Source organism: Sinohyriopsis cumingii, unplaced genomic scaffold, assembly GCF_028554795.1.
Source record: "Sinohyriopsis cumingii isolate HCF-2022 unplaced genomic scaffold, ASM2855479v2 utg000938l, whole genome shotgun sequence".
NCBI classification, from domain to species: domain Eukaryota; kingdom Metazoa; phylum Mollusca; class Bivalvia; order Unionida; family Unionidae; genus Sinohyriopsis; species Sinohyriopsis cumingii.
In genome coordinates, this window is record NW_028315944.1 from 1,925,656 (window position 1) to 1,943,525 (window position 17,870).

Consider the following 17,870-nt stretch of genomic DNA (forward strand, 5'->3'; position numbering starts at 1 on the left):
TTCCAAGAGCCGTTGTACCCCAGACAAAACACTGGGAGGAGTTGGACAGACAGTGAGAGCCACAACAAACACAGCATTCACAGGTGTGGAAAAGAAGAAAAAGACAGAGGAAACAAGTTTTCAGAATCCCATAAACTGAAGATTGGGGTACTGAAGCCAATCAAGCTCCCTCTGCGCTCCCAACCACAACTGTGAATTGGGACAATGACTGGAGTAGGAGATGTGTCTGTGGTGCCAAGCCTGTGAGATGTTGCCATTAGCCAGGTGTATTTGGAGTTGAAGAAAAAAAGCAGCCCTTCTCAGGGCTAACCAGATATCTAGAAAAGAAAGGCTGATCAAGTTGCCAATTTGTGTGAATTCGGATTAGTGTGACTATAAACACTGACTCCTTTACTGATGTGTGTGTATGTGTTTGTGTGCGCTCATACGTTTGTATGTATTTGTGTATGTGCCTTTGTTTTTGTGTTTGTGTGCGGGCGTACGTTTGTATGTACGTGTTTTTGTTTTTTCCTTAACAAAAAAACTTGTCCCCAAAAACACAAAAGGTTTAGAACTAGTGTACTATTTTGTATAAAATTTATTTTAGGTTAGCGCTCTCATAACTGATTTATTTGGTAGGTCATATGGGTAGTTGCTAAAAGGGATGCTTTCCGTCACGTCTGTGCTTCAGAAATATAAAGCGCAGCATTCGTGATTTGCGCCATTATATTAGGTATATCCACTATGCCAATACAAACAGCACAAATAATGTTTTTTCTCTTCAAAATTATAAATACGGCAAGACGACATCGTTTATCTTTCGGAGAAAAAAAAAGAAGCTAAAAGAAAAGATCCCGGATGTACAGCGTCTTCCTTCAATAAAATCATACCCTCCCTTCCACTACCAGACATCTTCTACCTGTGTGAGTGCGTGTGGATGTATTCCCACTCACCTCATGTCCAATGGGTCATTAATGTCTCGAAAACGGACAAATTGATTAGCACACGGTGTGCACTAAAGCCTTGGAGGACGAGGCACTATTCCATCCCTCTCGAATAAATTAATCAGCCACCTGTGGAGACCTTAACCGTTCGCGCATGCCCTAGTGGGAGAATGCAACCTAAATCCAACTAACGTAACGTATTCGCGTAATAAACTATCAAAAGGAAAAAACAACAGGAGTTTTATTCTCCCACAAACCCAAGTACATGATAAATGGAGCGGGATTACCGCCATAGCTGTATGCATGCATTTTCTAATCTCCCTTGATGCATTATTGTAAACGGCTGTTTGCAAGTGCTACTTTCCTTTTGCATTATTTTCAATAGCTGTTTTCAAGTGCTACATTCATAATTATATCCATATATATTGTATTCTTCTCTGATGCAAGCTGTAAATGGCTGCCTGCAAGTGCTTAGATCTGCTTTCCTTCTGCGTCAATGTCTTGCAGTTTGCCAACTACTGAATTGATTATGTAGTTTGTCGTAAGGCAAATGCTATGTCAGGTATTACAAAATTTATATATTCTGTTTATAAACTTGCCATATTACAATAACATCATGCCAGCTGCTGTTTTCATACAGATTTGGCCTTTCAACGATGTAAATACTAACTTTTGTCAGTATCGTCTTTGATGTCCAATTCATGTGGATGCCATCCCATATTAACATACCAGGAAATGACAAAGCTGACTTGGCAGCACAATTACAACTTAATGGCCCAAACTACACCCACACTGACTACATCATCCCAGAGATATACAGCATGATATCCAAAATAATCGTTTCAAAATGGCAAACATAATGGAATTCACGGCACCAGGGGCCGTACACTGTATTCAATATAGAAAACAGTGTGACGCAACTCCAAAGCTCCACCAGCTCTCTATAAACATGACCAACGAGTCATAAACAGACTCAAAACTGCCAAAACTTTGCTTGCAGGCAGTATGGGGAGGTACATCAAACCCAATGTAGAACGAGGTTCAATTGCCCCTATTGCCACAACACTGAGGATCCCCAAATACCAAAAACAAAAGGAAAAACTAGTCTCTTTCCTCAAAACAATTGGTTCGCCATACTCCTATCCAGAATTATGGTACCAGAGCAGTCCTAACCCGAACCTAACAAATGAATCTATTCTACTCTTCCTTGGAAAGAATGATAAAATTGGGGAAAAAATTAATATCATTCCAACATTGACTAAAATTACTTGAGACAACCAACTACACTTATTCGAATCATGTAATTTGTTCCGCTATCATACAGGTTGCTCTGAATACAAATAGACGCCTTCTATGAAGACGTGACAATAGGGGAGGTGGGTGCAAAGGTGGCATACGGTTAATAACCCACATAGGGATGGTACTTGCTTGTGCGCGGGCCAACGCTACACTTGCACCTGCTTCCCCTTGCGGCACAACAAGCGGCATTACGAATGTGATTCGTTGGATAATGCACTTAAGTACAGGGATTATATAGTAGTTAACAACCAAGTTACCCCCATGACCATCTCTCTCAACACTATATCGTATCAAGCGCATTACAAGCTAGCTTGAAACAATCCCCATTACACGTATGAATCACGTAATTGGTGCCGCTAACATACAGGCTGCTATGAATACAAATAGACGCTATCTATGAGTACGTGAGGGAGGTGGGTGCGGAGGTGGCATACGGTTAATCACACACACAGGTTTGGTACTTGCTAGCGCGCGGGCCGATGCTCCACCTGCACATACTTTCCACAATGGCACGACATATGGCATTATTAATGTGATTCTTTGGGTAATGCATTATAAGTACAGGAATCCTAAAGTGGTTGTTAGCCAAATCACCACCATGACTATTTCTCCTAATACAATACAGCCATACTAACAACAACTTTCTCTCTTCCTTCTCAGTCTCATGATATGGTGGATCATTAAAAACATAAACTAACAAAATTGTCCCACTAAACCTTGATTTTATGAGGTGGCTTAAATCCCATCCATCAGGACCAGCTATAAAATGTGGCAACGATTCGATTATGTAACTTCATATAGAAAGCATAAGACCCCAAAATAGCTCTCTAAGGTGTCCCAAATACAAAGTCATCAGGTCCAGCCGCAAAATGTGGCGCCTTAAATTAATTTTAGATATAGGGCCCAAATTTAGATACATAAGGTGCCCAAACACCACCAGCCATCAGGCCCCCCGCATAAGGCAGAAACCATTAGATTTAAATTAGTCTCACCAAATATTAACTATTTCAAATAAATCCCGTCCCCCCCCCACAAAAAAAATATACATCCTAGGCTGATCCACCTTATCAATGCTATCTCTATAAGCAGCACAAATAATATATTAGAATTCGTAATTACGTCATGACGACAACACTATTCCCACTCACATGGCCCGAAAACAGACAAAATCTATCAGCACACTGTGTGTGCATTAAAGCGTTGGGGTACGAGGCACTATTCCCTCCCCCCCCCCTCGAAAAAATCGATTAGTCCCATGTGGGGTTATTAACTGGTCGCACATGCCCAAATGGAGCAATGCGATCTTAATCCAACTAATGTAACATTCGCGCCATTCAACACTGAATAATAAAATGGCCAACAACCATTTAGAGAAGATGATAAAATTGCAAGAGGTGGTTGATACGATAGGCATGGTGGAGGAAATGTTGAAAAGGATGCAGTATGAAGCTTATAGTCCTCACGGGTTGAGCATGAAGATGAAGAATTTGAAAAGAGGTAAATAAATATTAAAGGAATTAATTAAACAGGAAAAGGAAGAGAAAGAGGAAAAAGAAGACATGAGAAGATGTAACAAGAATATGGAAAAAGAAGAGGATAATGAGAAAAGGAAGAATGAGTATAATTGGAAGAGGAAGAAAGAAGAGAAGGAGGAAGAGGAGGGGAGCATGAAAAGGAGAAGAAAAAGAAGAAGAATGTGATGAAAATAAGGTGCTGGTGGAGAAAAAGAAGGGAGGAGAAAATGTAAAAGAATAAGAAAGCTAAACGGTCCTTTTCAGGGCGAATCCTATTGTCTCGAAAAGTATTACTCTCTTTTAGTCGGTGTTTTATATAACAGACTGATGTTGATAAATCTATGTGTTTTTTATGTGAACGGTACCGTTAGTCAGTGCCGCGACGAAGCTCGTTCCCGCCCCGCCAGGCGATGTTTATTTTTTATGAACGATACGGGTTCCCGCCCCGCCAGGCGTTATAGCTTTTTTCTTCTCCCGCTGTCATTGTTTCACCCGATTGAGGTCAGCCACTTGCAACATTGTTGCCAATGTCCAGTACCGTTATGTCAGCCTGTTCCATTTCCCTTGTCGCTAAACAGTCCCAATATATGTTGTCGTTATACAGTCACAATATTCCCCATGTTAAATTCCCTTGTCGCCATAGTACAACCCACCCACCCCAATTTAACATAACAGTCTACGTGTCGCTATTGTATCCCACATTAAAACTCGAGTGAGGAAAGTAAAGAAAATATGTTTCGAGCTACTGAGATTTTAAATACGTGTCGGATTTCGAGGAGGGGAGGAGGGTGAGGTTTGGTGAGGGATTTGCAGATTCGTCATATTTCATATCGATCGACCTGTCACTTTGGTCTTAGTAGGGTTGGAATGTCGTGGGTGTACAGAATGACTTTTTATTATACATTTCACTGGATAAAAATAAGGAATACTATATCTGAAAATAAAACTACATAACACGCTTGCTTTTTGTTGCTAATTGTTGTTGTTTTCAATAAGAGCACAGGTGCTCGACGTAAGTTAGATGTTGAATAAAAACCAATAATCTAAAGGAAAAAAATAATCATACCGAGTGACAAAATTGTCTCAGATTACCACCATGACCAGTTCTGACCAGAGGCGTAGCTATGATATTTTGCGCCCGGGGACGAACTATAAAATTGGCGCCCCAGCCCCCTCCCCGTTTAATCACATTTTGAATATTACCCTTGTTTACTTATTATAATGTAACGTTGTAAGCCTCATTTTGGCGCCCCTGTACCTTGGCGCCCGGGGACATATGTACCCCCCTGCCCCCCCCCCCCCAGCTACGCCTCTGGTTCTGACAGGACATTGTCTACTATACTATTAAAGTATGATAGACAGTGTCCTATGTCAGTACTTGTCCGAGTTTTCTCTGACCCTTGTCACCCCATGTTTGATATTTGGACATTTGTGTTACTAGCCCGAGTTTTCACCCCAACATAAATGTCCAAATATCAAAAATGGGGTGGCAAGAGTCAGAGAAAACTCGGACTAGTTCTGACATAGGACCCTGTCTATCATACTATAGTAGACAGTGTATAAACAGGTCATGGGGTAATCTCAGGCACTTTTGTCCATCGATGTGATTTTTTTCCCTTCGATTATTGCTTTTTTTAACATCAAGCTCGCTTCAAGCACCTGTGAATAAGAGTAGACAAAGATGCATGTAGTGTATAACGGGTCATGGGGTAATCTCAGGCACTTTTGTCCCTCGATGTGATTTTTTTCCCTTCGATTATTGCTTTTTTTAAACATCAAGCTCGCTTCAAGCACCTGTGAATAAGAGTAGACATTTAGGTATCAACTTCATTTGAGCAGTATATTTTCTACGGCGACACCGCGTGTCAGTCATAACGTTTGTTATCAAGTTGATACGGAAGCTACCATTTCAGTCTATGATCAGTGAGATAAATTATTTGAAATAGAACATTAGACCTATATAGTATTTCCTAAAATACTTACAGCTAGCAAACGTGAAGAGTGGTCGTGCGTAACCTCCAATAACACGGCGGAAATTTCTCGCCCTCTGAACACATAATAATAACTGTCGATAATTACAGGTCATTATGGTTAACAGTTTCAAGCGTACGCAGACACAAATGTAAAGACTTTGATTCAGTCAGTGCCAAAGCATAGTACACCTGCCGCCACGCGATTGTACATGTAAAAAAGTGTGCGTGTTGTACATGTCTTGTATACGTTCTTTGCACTTTGTACCTTCGTCACTAAGTATGTGCCTCTGCTATCTGGTGATTTGTGTCTACTAGCGTGTCTAGCACCAACCAGCTGGTAGCCCTGTTCACTGAGCGCTCTTTTCGTAATAAAGGTCAGGTAACAGGGTCAGCCATGATGTAAATGTACATGTCGAGGGTAAGCACTCATTTTGATTAGCATGGCTTATAACATGAAATATTCTCGTATTAAAGTGTTAAAAAGTGCGTCCTGTGTTGGAAAATGGTGTATTACGATACGTTCTACATGTTAGTGTGCAATATATTCAGCGCTATTGCCTTGTAAATCTTTGTGCATTATTATTTAGGTTACATGAGTGTGGAGTGAGGGTGTGAGTACCATTTTTATAGTACAAGTAACATGGGCCATGTATGGGCATTTACTCATTTTAAATCAAATTTAAATTGTTCTTTTAAAATTTAGCACATATTTTTGTTAAGGGGACGTCCATTAATTATGTCAACAATTTTTAGGCAATTTTTTACCCCTCTCCCCCCCCCCCTTTGTCAACAACTGTCAAACTTTCAATGACCCCCCTTAATAAAATTTTAAACCCCCCCCCCCCAAACAAACAATATTTTATACGGCTGGCTTTTATGCTAAAAATAGAATTGTAGAAATTAAAAGGTCTACAAATAAATTTTAATACATTTTTTTATACTTGTTTAACAGATTTTAAATTGACTATAACACTTTGAATTCATGAAAAAATCGCTAGTTTATATTCTAGCTTCTATGATCTTCCCATTTGCCTGAAATGAACAAGAGTCTGTTATCAAAGTGTACAATTTGTAAAGCATTAAGGTTACTGCATCTGGTTGAAGAAGTTGTATGCTTGTGTAGGCTACATAATTTATTTTATGTATTATGTTAAAGATGACTGTATAATAGTCAAGCTCTCAAGTTTTCTAGGCTCAGTTATCCATCCTTGGAGGGATAGCTCATGGACTTCAATATATATAGCATCTATACATATAACATAGTTGCTGTTTAATAGAAGTCCATGGATAGCTATACTATTTAGATGTCTATGGCTCAGTGCAGTCTTTGAATTTAGTAGCAGCTTCCTTTAAAAATCTGTCTACAGTCTACAATCTACATTGAATAAAAACAAAATATGATGATGCAAGACTATGACTTCCTTGGCAAGAGCTCAACCGGTTTAGGATTAAACCGGTGGGTTGTTGACGGGCGAGCGAGTGTGTGCCATACCAACGCACCGACTAATTTCCTATTTTTTGATTTATTAAATTTATTGTAAAAAATAACATTGTTGATGTCAATTTATCTTGAACTCCCCCCTCCCCCATGTCAACAATTGTCAAACTTCTTCAAGCCCCCTCCCCCTATTTTGTTGACATAATTAATGGACGACCCCTAACCAGATTACATTTAATCCTGATTATTCAATGCTTTGCACCTTAACTGCCACCAAGAAACTTAAAGACGAAAATTATCGATCAATATGGACTTTTACAGTGGTGGACATATACTAAACTTGGGTCCAAATAAGAGCGCGTCGAATGGAAACGTCACCATCGAGGATAGTACGAATTGGTTTATCAATATGCGTAGCTTTCATAGTGACGTCAAAGAGCGCGACATTTTGATCATAAACATGAAGTCCAGAACAATTTTTGACCAATGCGTGATTACTGTGTTATGACATGTACAATAATGTTGAGGTTTTAAGTCATATAAGTAAAATACGTGATAAAGTACAAGTTTGAGCTACTGTTTAATATTTACATGATACTTCATGCTGACAGCAAGCTGGATCCCACCTACCCATTTTCCTCCAAAGCTGCCAATTGCTGGATGAAATTGTGATATGTCAGCCATTATATGTTCTTTAAAAATGGTTGTCTTTGTCTAACCGTTTAAATTATGTAGATCAGCATTCATAACCTATATGTTGCTAGCTTGATATAAGCAACTGTAAACAATTTATGGATATTGTCTAATGTAGTAGAGGCTATATACAAGTATTCATTTTCCACGGTATGTACAAAGTGTAAGTTTTTCTTTTATTGCATAAAGGTTATATGTATATAACAGTTCTGGATCATTTGGGATTACAGAAATCAAATATCACTTTGTAATTTGTTGAAAGAAAAAATAAGAGCAACATGTATCTCATAGTAATTGTATAGAAATGAGGGTGTGTAGTTAGACGGTCATCATGCCATATTCTGGTGAACAACAAATCTGAAGACATCAATAAACAGAGAAATTGTCAGAACGAATTTGTTAGGCTGGTGAATACTTATTTAATGATGGCAAGAATAACATGGAATTGAACTGACCAGCCGCTACATAATATTCCAGCATAATGGGAACATTAAATTCATTAGGCTCCTCACCCCATGAAGTAAACACATTATAAATAAGTCTTTTCAGTAGTCATCTCTGTGTGTGTTTCTATTGTAGCCTATTATATGCATATTACAGATGAATTTTAAAATGGGATCCATGACTTTTGTAAGGGTGCAAATATTTGTCAATCTATAAAGATCACATTAATTTAGGTAAGAGAACAATTAATTAGATTTATGGGGGACAGGTGGATGTTAAATCGCTATACTGCAATGAATTTTAATGTCTGTGTCATGAGAGGAAGTGATTCTTAATTAAACCTTCATTTATTTAACCGCCAGAGAGATTCGAAGGATAAAGGTTAACTCTGATCTTTGTGTCAAGCATGTCGGAGTTGAAATTGTCCAAGCTCAGTTATTTGGAAATCTGGAAGACTGCAATTTTGGCGCCTAGTTATAAACGGCGGTAGATATATTTATTCCTGATTGGTTACGCTAAATAAAAGGCATGTTTCCCACAATAAATGTCTTGGGTTAAACATATAGGAGACTCCGAGATTCAGTTTAGAAAAAATTATCTCATAAAACATTTATCCAAGTCACCGTATGTCTGGAAAGTCGACGGACACAATTCTGGTGGTAGAAGCGAACAAAGCTTGAAAAAACACAAACTATTTGCATCAATCTCATGTAATTCGTTAATACCAGTATAATGATTTGTTTGAAATTATTAGCTTATATTTGCATGAATTTATTTGTTTTAATCCGTAGATCAGTTTTCTTGATATGAGTATAACTGCATTTGAGTTCATCTATCTGAATTCGTATAACGATCTTCTTTATATAAGTTTGACGAATTGTTTATTCTTACGGATCATTGCCATCTCACCTCCATCTGTGTCAGTTCGGGTCTCGGATTCGGCTAATGTAGTTATGAGAAAAAGCTTGCCAATAGCTTACTGTGGGTCAGTGATTCTTTCTGGGGTTTTCTCGGTGTTCTTCCTCCACCATTTATACTGACCGGCATGTATAGCCTATCTTGTGCTGAAAAGTGGCTTTAAACCCTACAACAACAACAACAACAACAATTCATTGTTTGAATTTGTCATTTTGATTGTTACAAGGAATCAGGTATTCTAAGAATTTCGTGCATGACGTTAGTTGCTATGAGTTATGATAATCAGTGATTTCACCGATCGTAGATGATTTCACGTATGATAAAGACTTGAGTGCATATTGACTGAAATTAATGTTGTATGCTATGAAGTGAGTTTTCATGCATGCCAAAGACTAGAATGTGTGTATTCGCTGAATATAACGTAGCTCAGCCATGTAATTAATTTCATTAATTCACTTGTATAATTGAGACGAGAACGGAACTGTTATGTCTCCTGTGATGTTAATGCGAGTCAAAGATGAAATAGCCATTATGAAGTGCATTGATCTTATGAAACTAGGGTTGTTTATGGTCTGCCACGTTTGGCTTGACCAGATAGCCTTTGGTATCCGTTTGAATTCCGATAGAACGATATCTTACATAATGAGAGTAGAGTAATGATCTTTTCCCAGTAGGATATCTGACAGAAGATTTAGGTTGCTTCTCTGTTTATTTTGAAAGGGGAAATAGTTCCACTGACATATCCATGTACCTACTTATCCAAGTATCAATGTACTTATGTATCCACCTACACACACAAAGTTTGAGGGCCGAAAGAGGCAAGAAGTTGAGAATTAGAGAAGAGAAAAGAGAATAGGACCAAGAAGAACAGCCACAGTGAAATTGGATTGAACCGGAAATAAACAGGTTGTGAAGTTGTACAAGGCAATGATTTCGATTGTTCACTCGATTCCATGATGAACTCATTCTGTCTTTAAAACAGATTGGCTATTTATAAAAGTATATTTGTGATTGAAATTCAGTGAATGATTTATTTCAAAGAGAGAAGTGTATCTTCCTAATGTAACATATTATCACAGTTGTTTATGTAATTGATTCAATTATTGTATTTCATGTACGGGGGCTCGTGTCATTCTCTTCTATATATATAAATTTCTGCTCAGATCTCTCTAAGCTTCACACTTCATATTAATATTTACTCAATCCGGGCAACAACACAGAGGGCCGTCACCCTCTATATGACGATCACCTAATAAAGCGGACACCTTGTAAGAAGTTACAATCCGCCAATCAACACCAACCAGCCCCTCACAACTTTACATATTTAAACTGGTTTTGTTATGCAAATATTATATTTTTATTTACGTCTTTTGCTACACTTGTACATATATATACTCACACAGACACTGCTACTCATGTGTCATTGCAGGTAATACCAACATTCTTCCACAAGTATACAACAACGTCGAGTATTCCAAAGGGAAAAAGAGAAAGAGACTCGTGATTTCTAACTGGAAAGACCATCCACACGAGTAAAAGGAGCAATTGCTCAGACTACACAGTTTATGTCATAATGAAAGAAAGCATCGTATGGAATCGGTATAGACATAAAAAAAATGATCTTAAACATAACATGAATCAAATTAGTTTTGGATAGGTGTACAAAACAATAACATTATTATTTTTAAATTATATTAGTGTTGCACTTTATTTCTTACTTTTCAGCTGATATTAAAAATATTATGTACACATGCTTGTATGTGTTTTTGTTCACGACCTACCTTTTCAAGAATATAATGGTCAGAGGAGCAAAAAGCTTTTCTGAACATGTAGCCTTTAGAAACTGGAGAAGTACCAACCACTGGGGCTAATCCATTTTGGAATGAGAATGCAAAAGAGCTAAACAAATGCTGGTTTAGCCTGCACTGGTAGTTTCTTGATGTTGTGTCCCAGTTATTTATATATATATATATATATATATATATATATATATATATATATATATATATATATATATATATATATATATATATATATATATATATATATATATATATATATACATACATATATATATATATATATATATATACATACATATATATATATATATATATATATGTGTGTGTGTGTGTGTGTGTGTGTGTAAGAAGGGCATATACAATTTATTAATTGGTTTCTAGCATATGTTTTACATAGGTGAGGGTCGAGTATGGTTATGGTTCTGTTTGGTAGAACATGGAGAGTGATAGTGTATTATAAAAGTCAGACCTCATCAGAAAAGACAGGTGTCTTAATAATGGTTCCTTTTTTCATAGTTTGGTACTTGTGTTGTTGGAAACAGTTGATGGCTTAAAACATGTTACCTTTCATAGCAGGTTTGAGTGAAAACATTATTACATCTTGTTTACATTACATGAAAATTCATGAGCAGTGGTAATTTATGATTCAAATTAATTTTCATAATTCAGGTGTGATATATTTCAGCAGGTACCAAAAGGTAAAGAACCCTTTAACAGCTTTTAAACGCCCAAGAAAGACAGACACTGTTTTCATTGAGAAAAGAGACACAGACTGCCACTATTTTCCTTTGCAAAAGAGACACAGACTGACACTATTCTCCTCAACAAAAGACGTACAGGCTGACACTGCCTTCCCAGTATTGAAACACAGTAAGTTTTCAGAAAGGCACATTACCAAAATATCAACCATGTTTACTATCATTTTGTGGAAAAATGCTCTAATATTTGATTTATGCACAAGTTTACTCCTTTGTACTTAGTAACTTAATCCAAATGATGTGTTTATCTGTGTGTGTGTGTGTTTATTTTTTGAATTTGCATATAGCAGCATAAAAAAACATTGATAAACATATTGCTCCATGCAATGGTTGCTGTACACAGGTACACTTCATGACTTTTGATATTATTGGTTTGAGTCATACTAAATTTCATTGCTAATATGTCTTAGATTATTTTCACATGACTAGTGAAATATGGTTTGGAACTGCAAATATCTTGTGTCATCAATTGTCATACCATCAACAATTGCTATTGTCATCTGTTCAAAATGTATTTGGCAAATTGTCATCACACTTTACAAATATCATGATGGCTTGAAACTCTCTCAGATTTGTCTAAATGACCATTTTAAGCCACAATATATGATTATTGTTACCAAAAATATAAAGACAAATATCTGTAATCTACTTATTGTAATCAAACAGGGAACAAAATATGAACCAGCTTGGTAGAAAGCATTTTGGCTACAGGCACTTTCTAATTTACTTAGATGTCCCTATCAGCCCTCATAAATCACTGCTGTTACTAAAATGTTGAAAAGCTTCAAAGAACACCTTTGCATTAGTGAATGAACATAATTTGGTCCCTAACTGGATATTTTATTGCCTAACATGCATTAGCAGGGGAGATAAAAGTTCTTTGTTTTGTCTGTCAGTGAAGGCACCACTCTCATCATTTGCTTAAGGTTTTAATTTAAGTTTTGCTGCATGGTCATGAATCCAGAAAACATGAGGGATAGTCACAATATTTGGACAGCAGCATTATTATTAAGTATCCTTCAATCATCTACACATCCATTCACCTACCAGTCTTGGTTAAGGTCAAGGTCACTTTTAAAAATGGGTATTTCTGATAATCAATGGATAGGTGTTGCACAATTCCTTGTGAACATTTGTGAAATAGACCTCAATTTATTTTCAGTGTTGTAATCAAATTTTTAAAGGTCTTCATGTCATTACTGGAGTTTCATAAGTGTCCTCCACACAACCTTGGAACAGCAATTGTGTGCAGAGGAGCTACAGATATATGAATTTTGAAGACAACGGTTTGTTGCTGGGTATATTTCTAACCAAGACAGAGTTATTATTTTACCCTGTGCTATATACCGAGGCAGCCAAAATTGCAGAAACAATACTGCAAATCAAAAGTATCTAAATGGCAGTAAAGAGTTCCATTTTAATGATACTGAATCCATTGCATCACAAAGTGTTAGATCTGACAACATTTATATATATGTATTTCAAAAGGATTATAAAAAACAACTATCCGACGTATTCAGTGCCAATGAGCAGAGTTGACAGCATAAAATTAATAGAAGACCTGATTCCCATGCCGTGGCCTCCTTTACAGTCTTCTAATGTCCTAGATTCCATAAATTGTCTAGACTTAAATGGGTACTGACAGTTGTTCTACTATATGAATGAAAACGTTATCACCCTTTTTGGTATTGTTTACTTGTTCCGATTCCCTACAAGTTCACTATTTGAATTCACCTTGTTAAATATTACGTACCTTTTGCATGAAAAAAAAATCAAACAGTATATACATATTCAGATTTTACATAAAATAAAGTGACATTTAAAATGTGGAGAAATAACAATTTTTGAAAAAGTGAGCAGCAGGGAGGTTGTACAGACCAGGTGGCTCAGATAAATTTAACCCTCCCACCAAACATTTCTCCGTAGAAGCCTCAGATTTCAAAAATAAACCCTCCTGCGCAAATTAATCCGCAAAATTTCAACCCAAAGTGCATTTTTAGGCATAAAAAAAAACAGCATTTTTTTGGGGGGGGGTATTGTAAAATTTGTTTGTGATTGCAAATTCCGACTGCGGATACTAATTTTATTTCACAATAAAACAATATAGTTGAAAATAAGATGAGTCGAAAAGTTAGCACAGTTGGAGAGCCTCAATCTGCTAGATTAGCGCGAGATCAATTAGCGGCATTAAAGAAGCTAATTCCGACAAAACGATTATTTAAGAGAAATGTTCGTGGTTACGAAGATATGCAACATGGAATTTCAGAAACTTCGGCAAAATGGTTGAAGCCAGTGACCGGAACAATTGAGCAGGTTGTATATGGCGACGAAAAAGATCCAGATGCTAGAAAACGTGGAATCTTTCCTATGTTGAAAGGTATTGAGGATCAATCACGAACATTACCCGAGCGATTAGCAATAGCAGCAGCGGCGCAACAACTTGCAATTGCTGATGGAGGAAAACCTGGAGGTGGAAAACCTGGAAAAGGAAAACCTTTAATGATAAAAGGGAAGTTTAATATCGATAATTTAAGAGAAAATTTCACCGATGAGGGATGGGAAATAATATCGCAGCCCCTCTCGACATTGTATAATATAGATGAGATTGGCCAATTTGCGGAGGAATATTTTAGTAGTCGAACTGAATTTTTGACTGCAGTGGGGAAAAAAAGATATGCAACTCGCGATAATTGGTATGATATGGTATATAAAATTTACACACAAACAACATCAATAAGTAAGACAGCGGATCCGCGTTACAGAAGATTTTTAGAAACAGCAAGAGATACACAAAGATATAATAAGCAAGAGGCGGAAGAAAGAAAACAACTGGAAAAAGAAAGAAAACAACAGGAAAAAGAAGAAAGAAAACAACTGGAAAAAGAAAGAAAACAACAGGAGAAGAAGGAAAAAACTAAAACACGAGGAAGAAAAGCAGCACCACAGGAAGATATTCAACCACAGGAGCCAATATTTCAACCAGAGGAATTAGGAGCTAGACCAAAGGAAGATATTCCACCACAGAAAAAAGAAAGAAAATCAAGAAAGAAAAAAGATCAGAGTGATAAACCAATAATTGTTCCCGAATATGTACCATCACCGGCTAGTAGTTCGTTTGTTCTTAGTCCTAGAATATCTGCTGAAAATTATTTGGATAAAAACATGTTGCATTTAACTCGCAACTATGATTCAACAGTTCAAATGGCTGCGGATAATTCTCTGGAAAATAAAAAATTACTTTTGCGAAAAGATATTGATGTTGATAAAATTGAGGAAATTGATTGGCTAGCAATGATGTATTTTGGTAGTATAGAAAAACCAGTAAAATATGATGATGAAAATTTTAGAAAATTTTCATCAGATGTTATTAAATACAGACTTACGGGTGCGAGAAAGACAATTTCGCCACCTAAAAGTAAAAGTTCGTCACCTAAAGATAAAGGTTCACCACCTAAAAGTGATAGTCCTGAATCATTTTCCTTTGATCTTCACCACTCTCCTCTTTTCTCTCCTACATTATATCCAAGGGAACCTTCTGCATTCCCCTCTTGGCGACCCCCACCTGTGGAACCAACAGCGTCAAACTACAGGGGTCCCACTGAGAAATATTTATTATACGATCCTGAGGGTAAAAAACTAGAAAGACACCCGGCTGGGACTCCCCCATCTCCACCAGAAATATATTCACCACTGACGTCGTCAGGGACATCACCAGGATCAGCAGAGGAGAAGAAATCTTCATCGCCGTCAGATGAAGTATTCTACGTAACCCCATTGGAATCTCCAGAACAAAAAAAAACAGGAAGCGGATATTCAGTTTGTCCCGATAGTGTTGTCAACGATGTATCTCGCCTCGAAGTATTAATCGGAGGAAAACGAGCCGGAAATAACTCTCGTGAGATAGTCAACGAAGCATCAGATATTTGTCAGCGATTATTCCGTGGTGGTATCATCGATTCTCACATTTACAAGGAGTTTGTCGATGAACTCATCGATTAAATCAACACAATTGAAATAACATGATTGTTCACAAACATCAACGCAGACCTAATCAGGTCCGCATAGTAAACTCTCGATTGCCAGTATACAAATATATTCACGGTAATGGATTTGGTGATATCATTGGAAGTCTTGTCACGCGAGTAATACCTAAAATTGGACCAATGGTAAAACAACTAGGATTAAAAGCAATAGGAAAGATAGGTGAGACTGCTGTTTCTGGTATCGGTAATTTGGCCAGTAAAGGCTTCAACGCTATCAAAGATAAAATATTAAGTTTAGTACGTAAAAAGCAACCCGTCAAATTACCCATTACCAGCGAAATGCCACCTGAAGTCAGTAAGGCCATAAATGATGCGGCAAATAAAAAAATAAATGATCTAGCACAGGAAGCTGCTATAACAAATCTAGCGCAGGAAGTTGCTAAGACAAATCTAGCGCAGGATGTTGCTAGGACAAATCTAGCAAATACAAGTTTTGTTTCAGGCGATGGTCTTCGTTTTAGACGATATTATTAATAATAAATGTTCTCACAAGTGTCAAATGAAGTATTTGACATGGATGAACCAGTAGGTAGGGATACATCAGTGCGAGATTTCCAGTATTTCTCGTACGACACAGTTACACCAAATACTGATAATCGCCTGGAAATTCAAGTTCACGATACAACAAGATATTTTCTTCCATCTGAGGCATATATCGAAGTTACCGGTGAAATTACTAGAGACGACGGTGTTACTCTCTATGGAGCAGATTTTAGAGTCGGATTTGTTAATAACGGTATTATGGCATTATTCAAGAGCGCCACTTACATGATTGATGGAAAAGAGATTGAGTCAATTACCAATGATGTTGATTTAGCAACAACGATAATAGGTCTAGCGAGATACTCGGATGATTTTACCAGATCAGCTGGTCCGGGTATGATGTTTGCCAAAGATAATTCTGATCGTCCCGATAGTAGACCGCTTGATATTAGACAACCCAGCGATCGCGCCGTCCCCCCAGCCCTTATTAATGCTGTCCAAGATCTTCCTGTTGGCACTAATCCTGATTATAATCTTGGATTTGCCACGAGAAAATCCATGTTGTGGGATCTACGTAGAAAATTCTCTTGTGCTATTCCGTTATCTCATATATTTGGATTTTGCAGGCATTTTAGAAAAGTTATTTACGGAGCAAAGCATACCGTAACATTTATTAGAAAAGCAGATAGTAATGATGCTATTTGGCGAGAAGGTGATATCAATTACCAAACGAACGTGGTAGGTGCAAATGATACCACGAATCATGGAGGTAGGGTAAGATTACTAAAATTTACCTTGTGGATGCCAGCGATAACTCCATCATTAATCGTGGAAGAAAAATTATTATCATTTATGAATCAAGGTGGTAAATCTATCATGTCATGGCTAACAACAACAACAGATTCCACAACTACTGATATTGATGGTGATTTTACTTGGCGTATTGCATCGCAGCAAGGTACCTCTGCGCCACGTCATATCTTTGTCGCTTTTTTGCATACACGAAGATATCATCAATTATATAGCCACATGATATTCGATAATATTCACGCAACAAACGTGTCACTGAGAGTAAATGGCCAACAGGAGCCATCCGAGGAAATATCCATCAATTTTGAAAATTATTCGACAGCTCGCGCATATCATCGATTGTTAAGTTTCATGGGTCGCGATCAAAATATCGATACTGGATTGCAAATATCACAACTAGATTTTAATAAACTTTATCCTATTTATTACTTTTCCTTGGAACATCTCGATTTGATAAAGCAATCCGTCGTCGATATTCATTTCAAAGCTAGAATTCGAACAGGAAATAATTTATATAAGGTATTCGCAGTAATTCTCAGTGATAGAACAATGATCCTGGAGGGTATCAGTGGAAGAATGAGAGTTATCGATGCACCCGTAGAGAACATGTAATAAATTCTAAATTTAGATTAAGTGATTATTAATATGCCATACGATCACGTCAGCGTAACTCTGACCCCCGGTCAGGTGAAAAAACTTCATGCAGCAACAACAGCACGACGAGGTTTAAGTTTAACCTTAAAAAGTAATCAACTTCACGGTGGACCTAACA

General features: G+C 37.3%; 1 protein-coding gene and 1 long non-coding RNA gene across 2 annotated transcripts in view; one reads left to right on the plus strand and one right to left on the minus strand.

Annotated features, from left to right (window-relative positions):
- The window catches only part of LOC149772997 (gamma-butyrobetaine dioxygenase-like), a 64,381-nt gene extending 58,404 nt beyond the window's left edge, over positions 1-5,977 (minus strand). Inside the window, exon 1 of the mRNA XM_089946977.1 lies at positions 5,720-5,977. Coding sequence (XP_089803103.1) covers positions 5,720-5,822 — 103 coding nt within the window. The 5' untranslated portion in view covers positions 5,823-5,977. The remainder of the gene's footprint in view (positions 1-5,719) is intronic.
- A 33-nt stretch (positions 5,978-6,010) lies between these two features.
- Positions 6,011-10,796, plus strand: LOC149772998 (uncharacterized). Its single transcript, XR_016417509.1, has 3 exons — positions 6,011-6,127; positions 9,923-10,108; positions 10,632-10,796. It is a non-coding gene; the product is annotated as an uncharacterized LOC149772998 (long non-coding RNA).
- Positions 10,797-17,870: the final 7,074 nt, after the last annotated feature.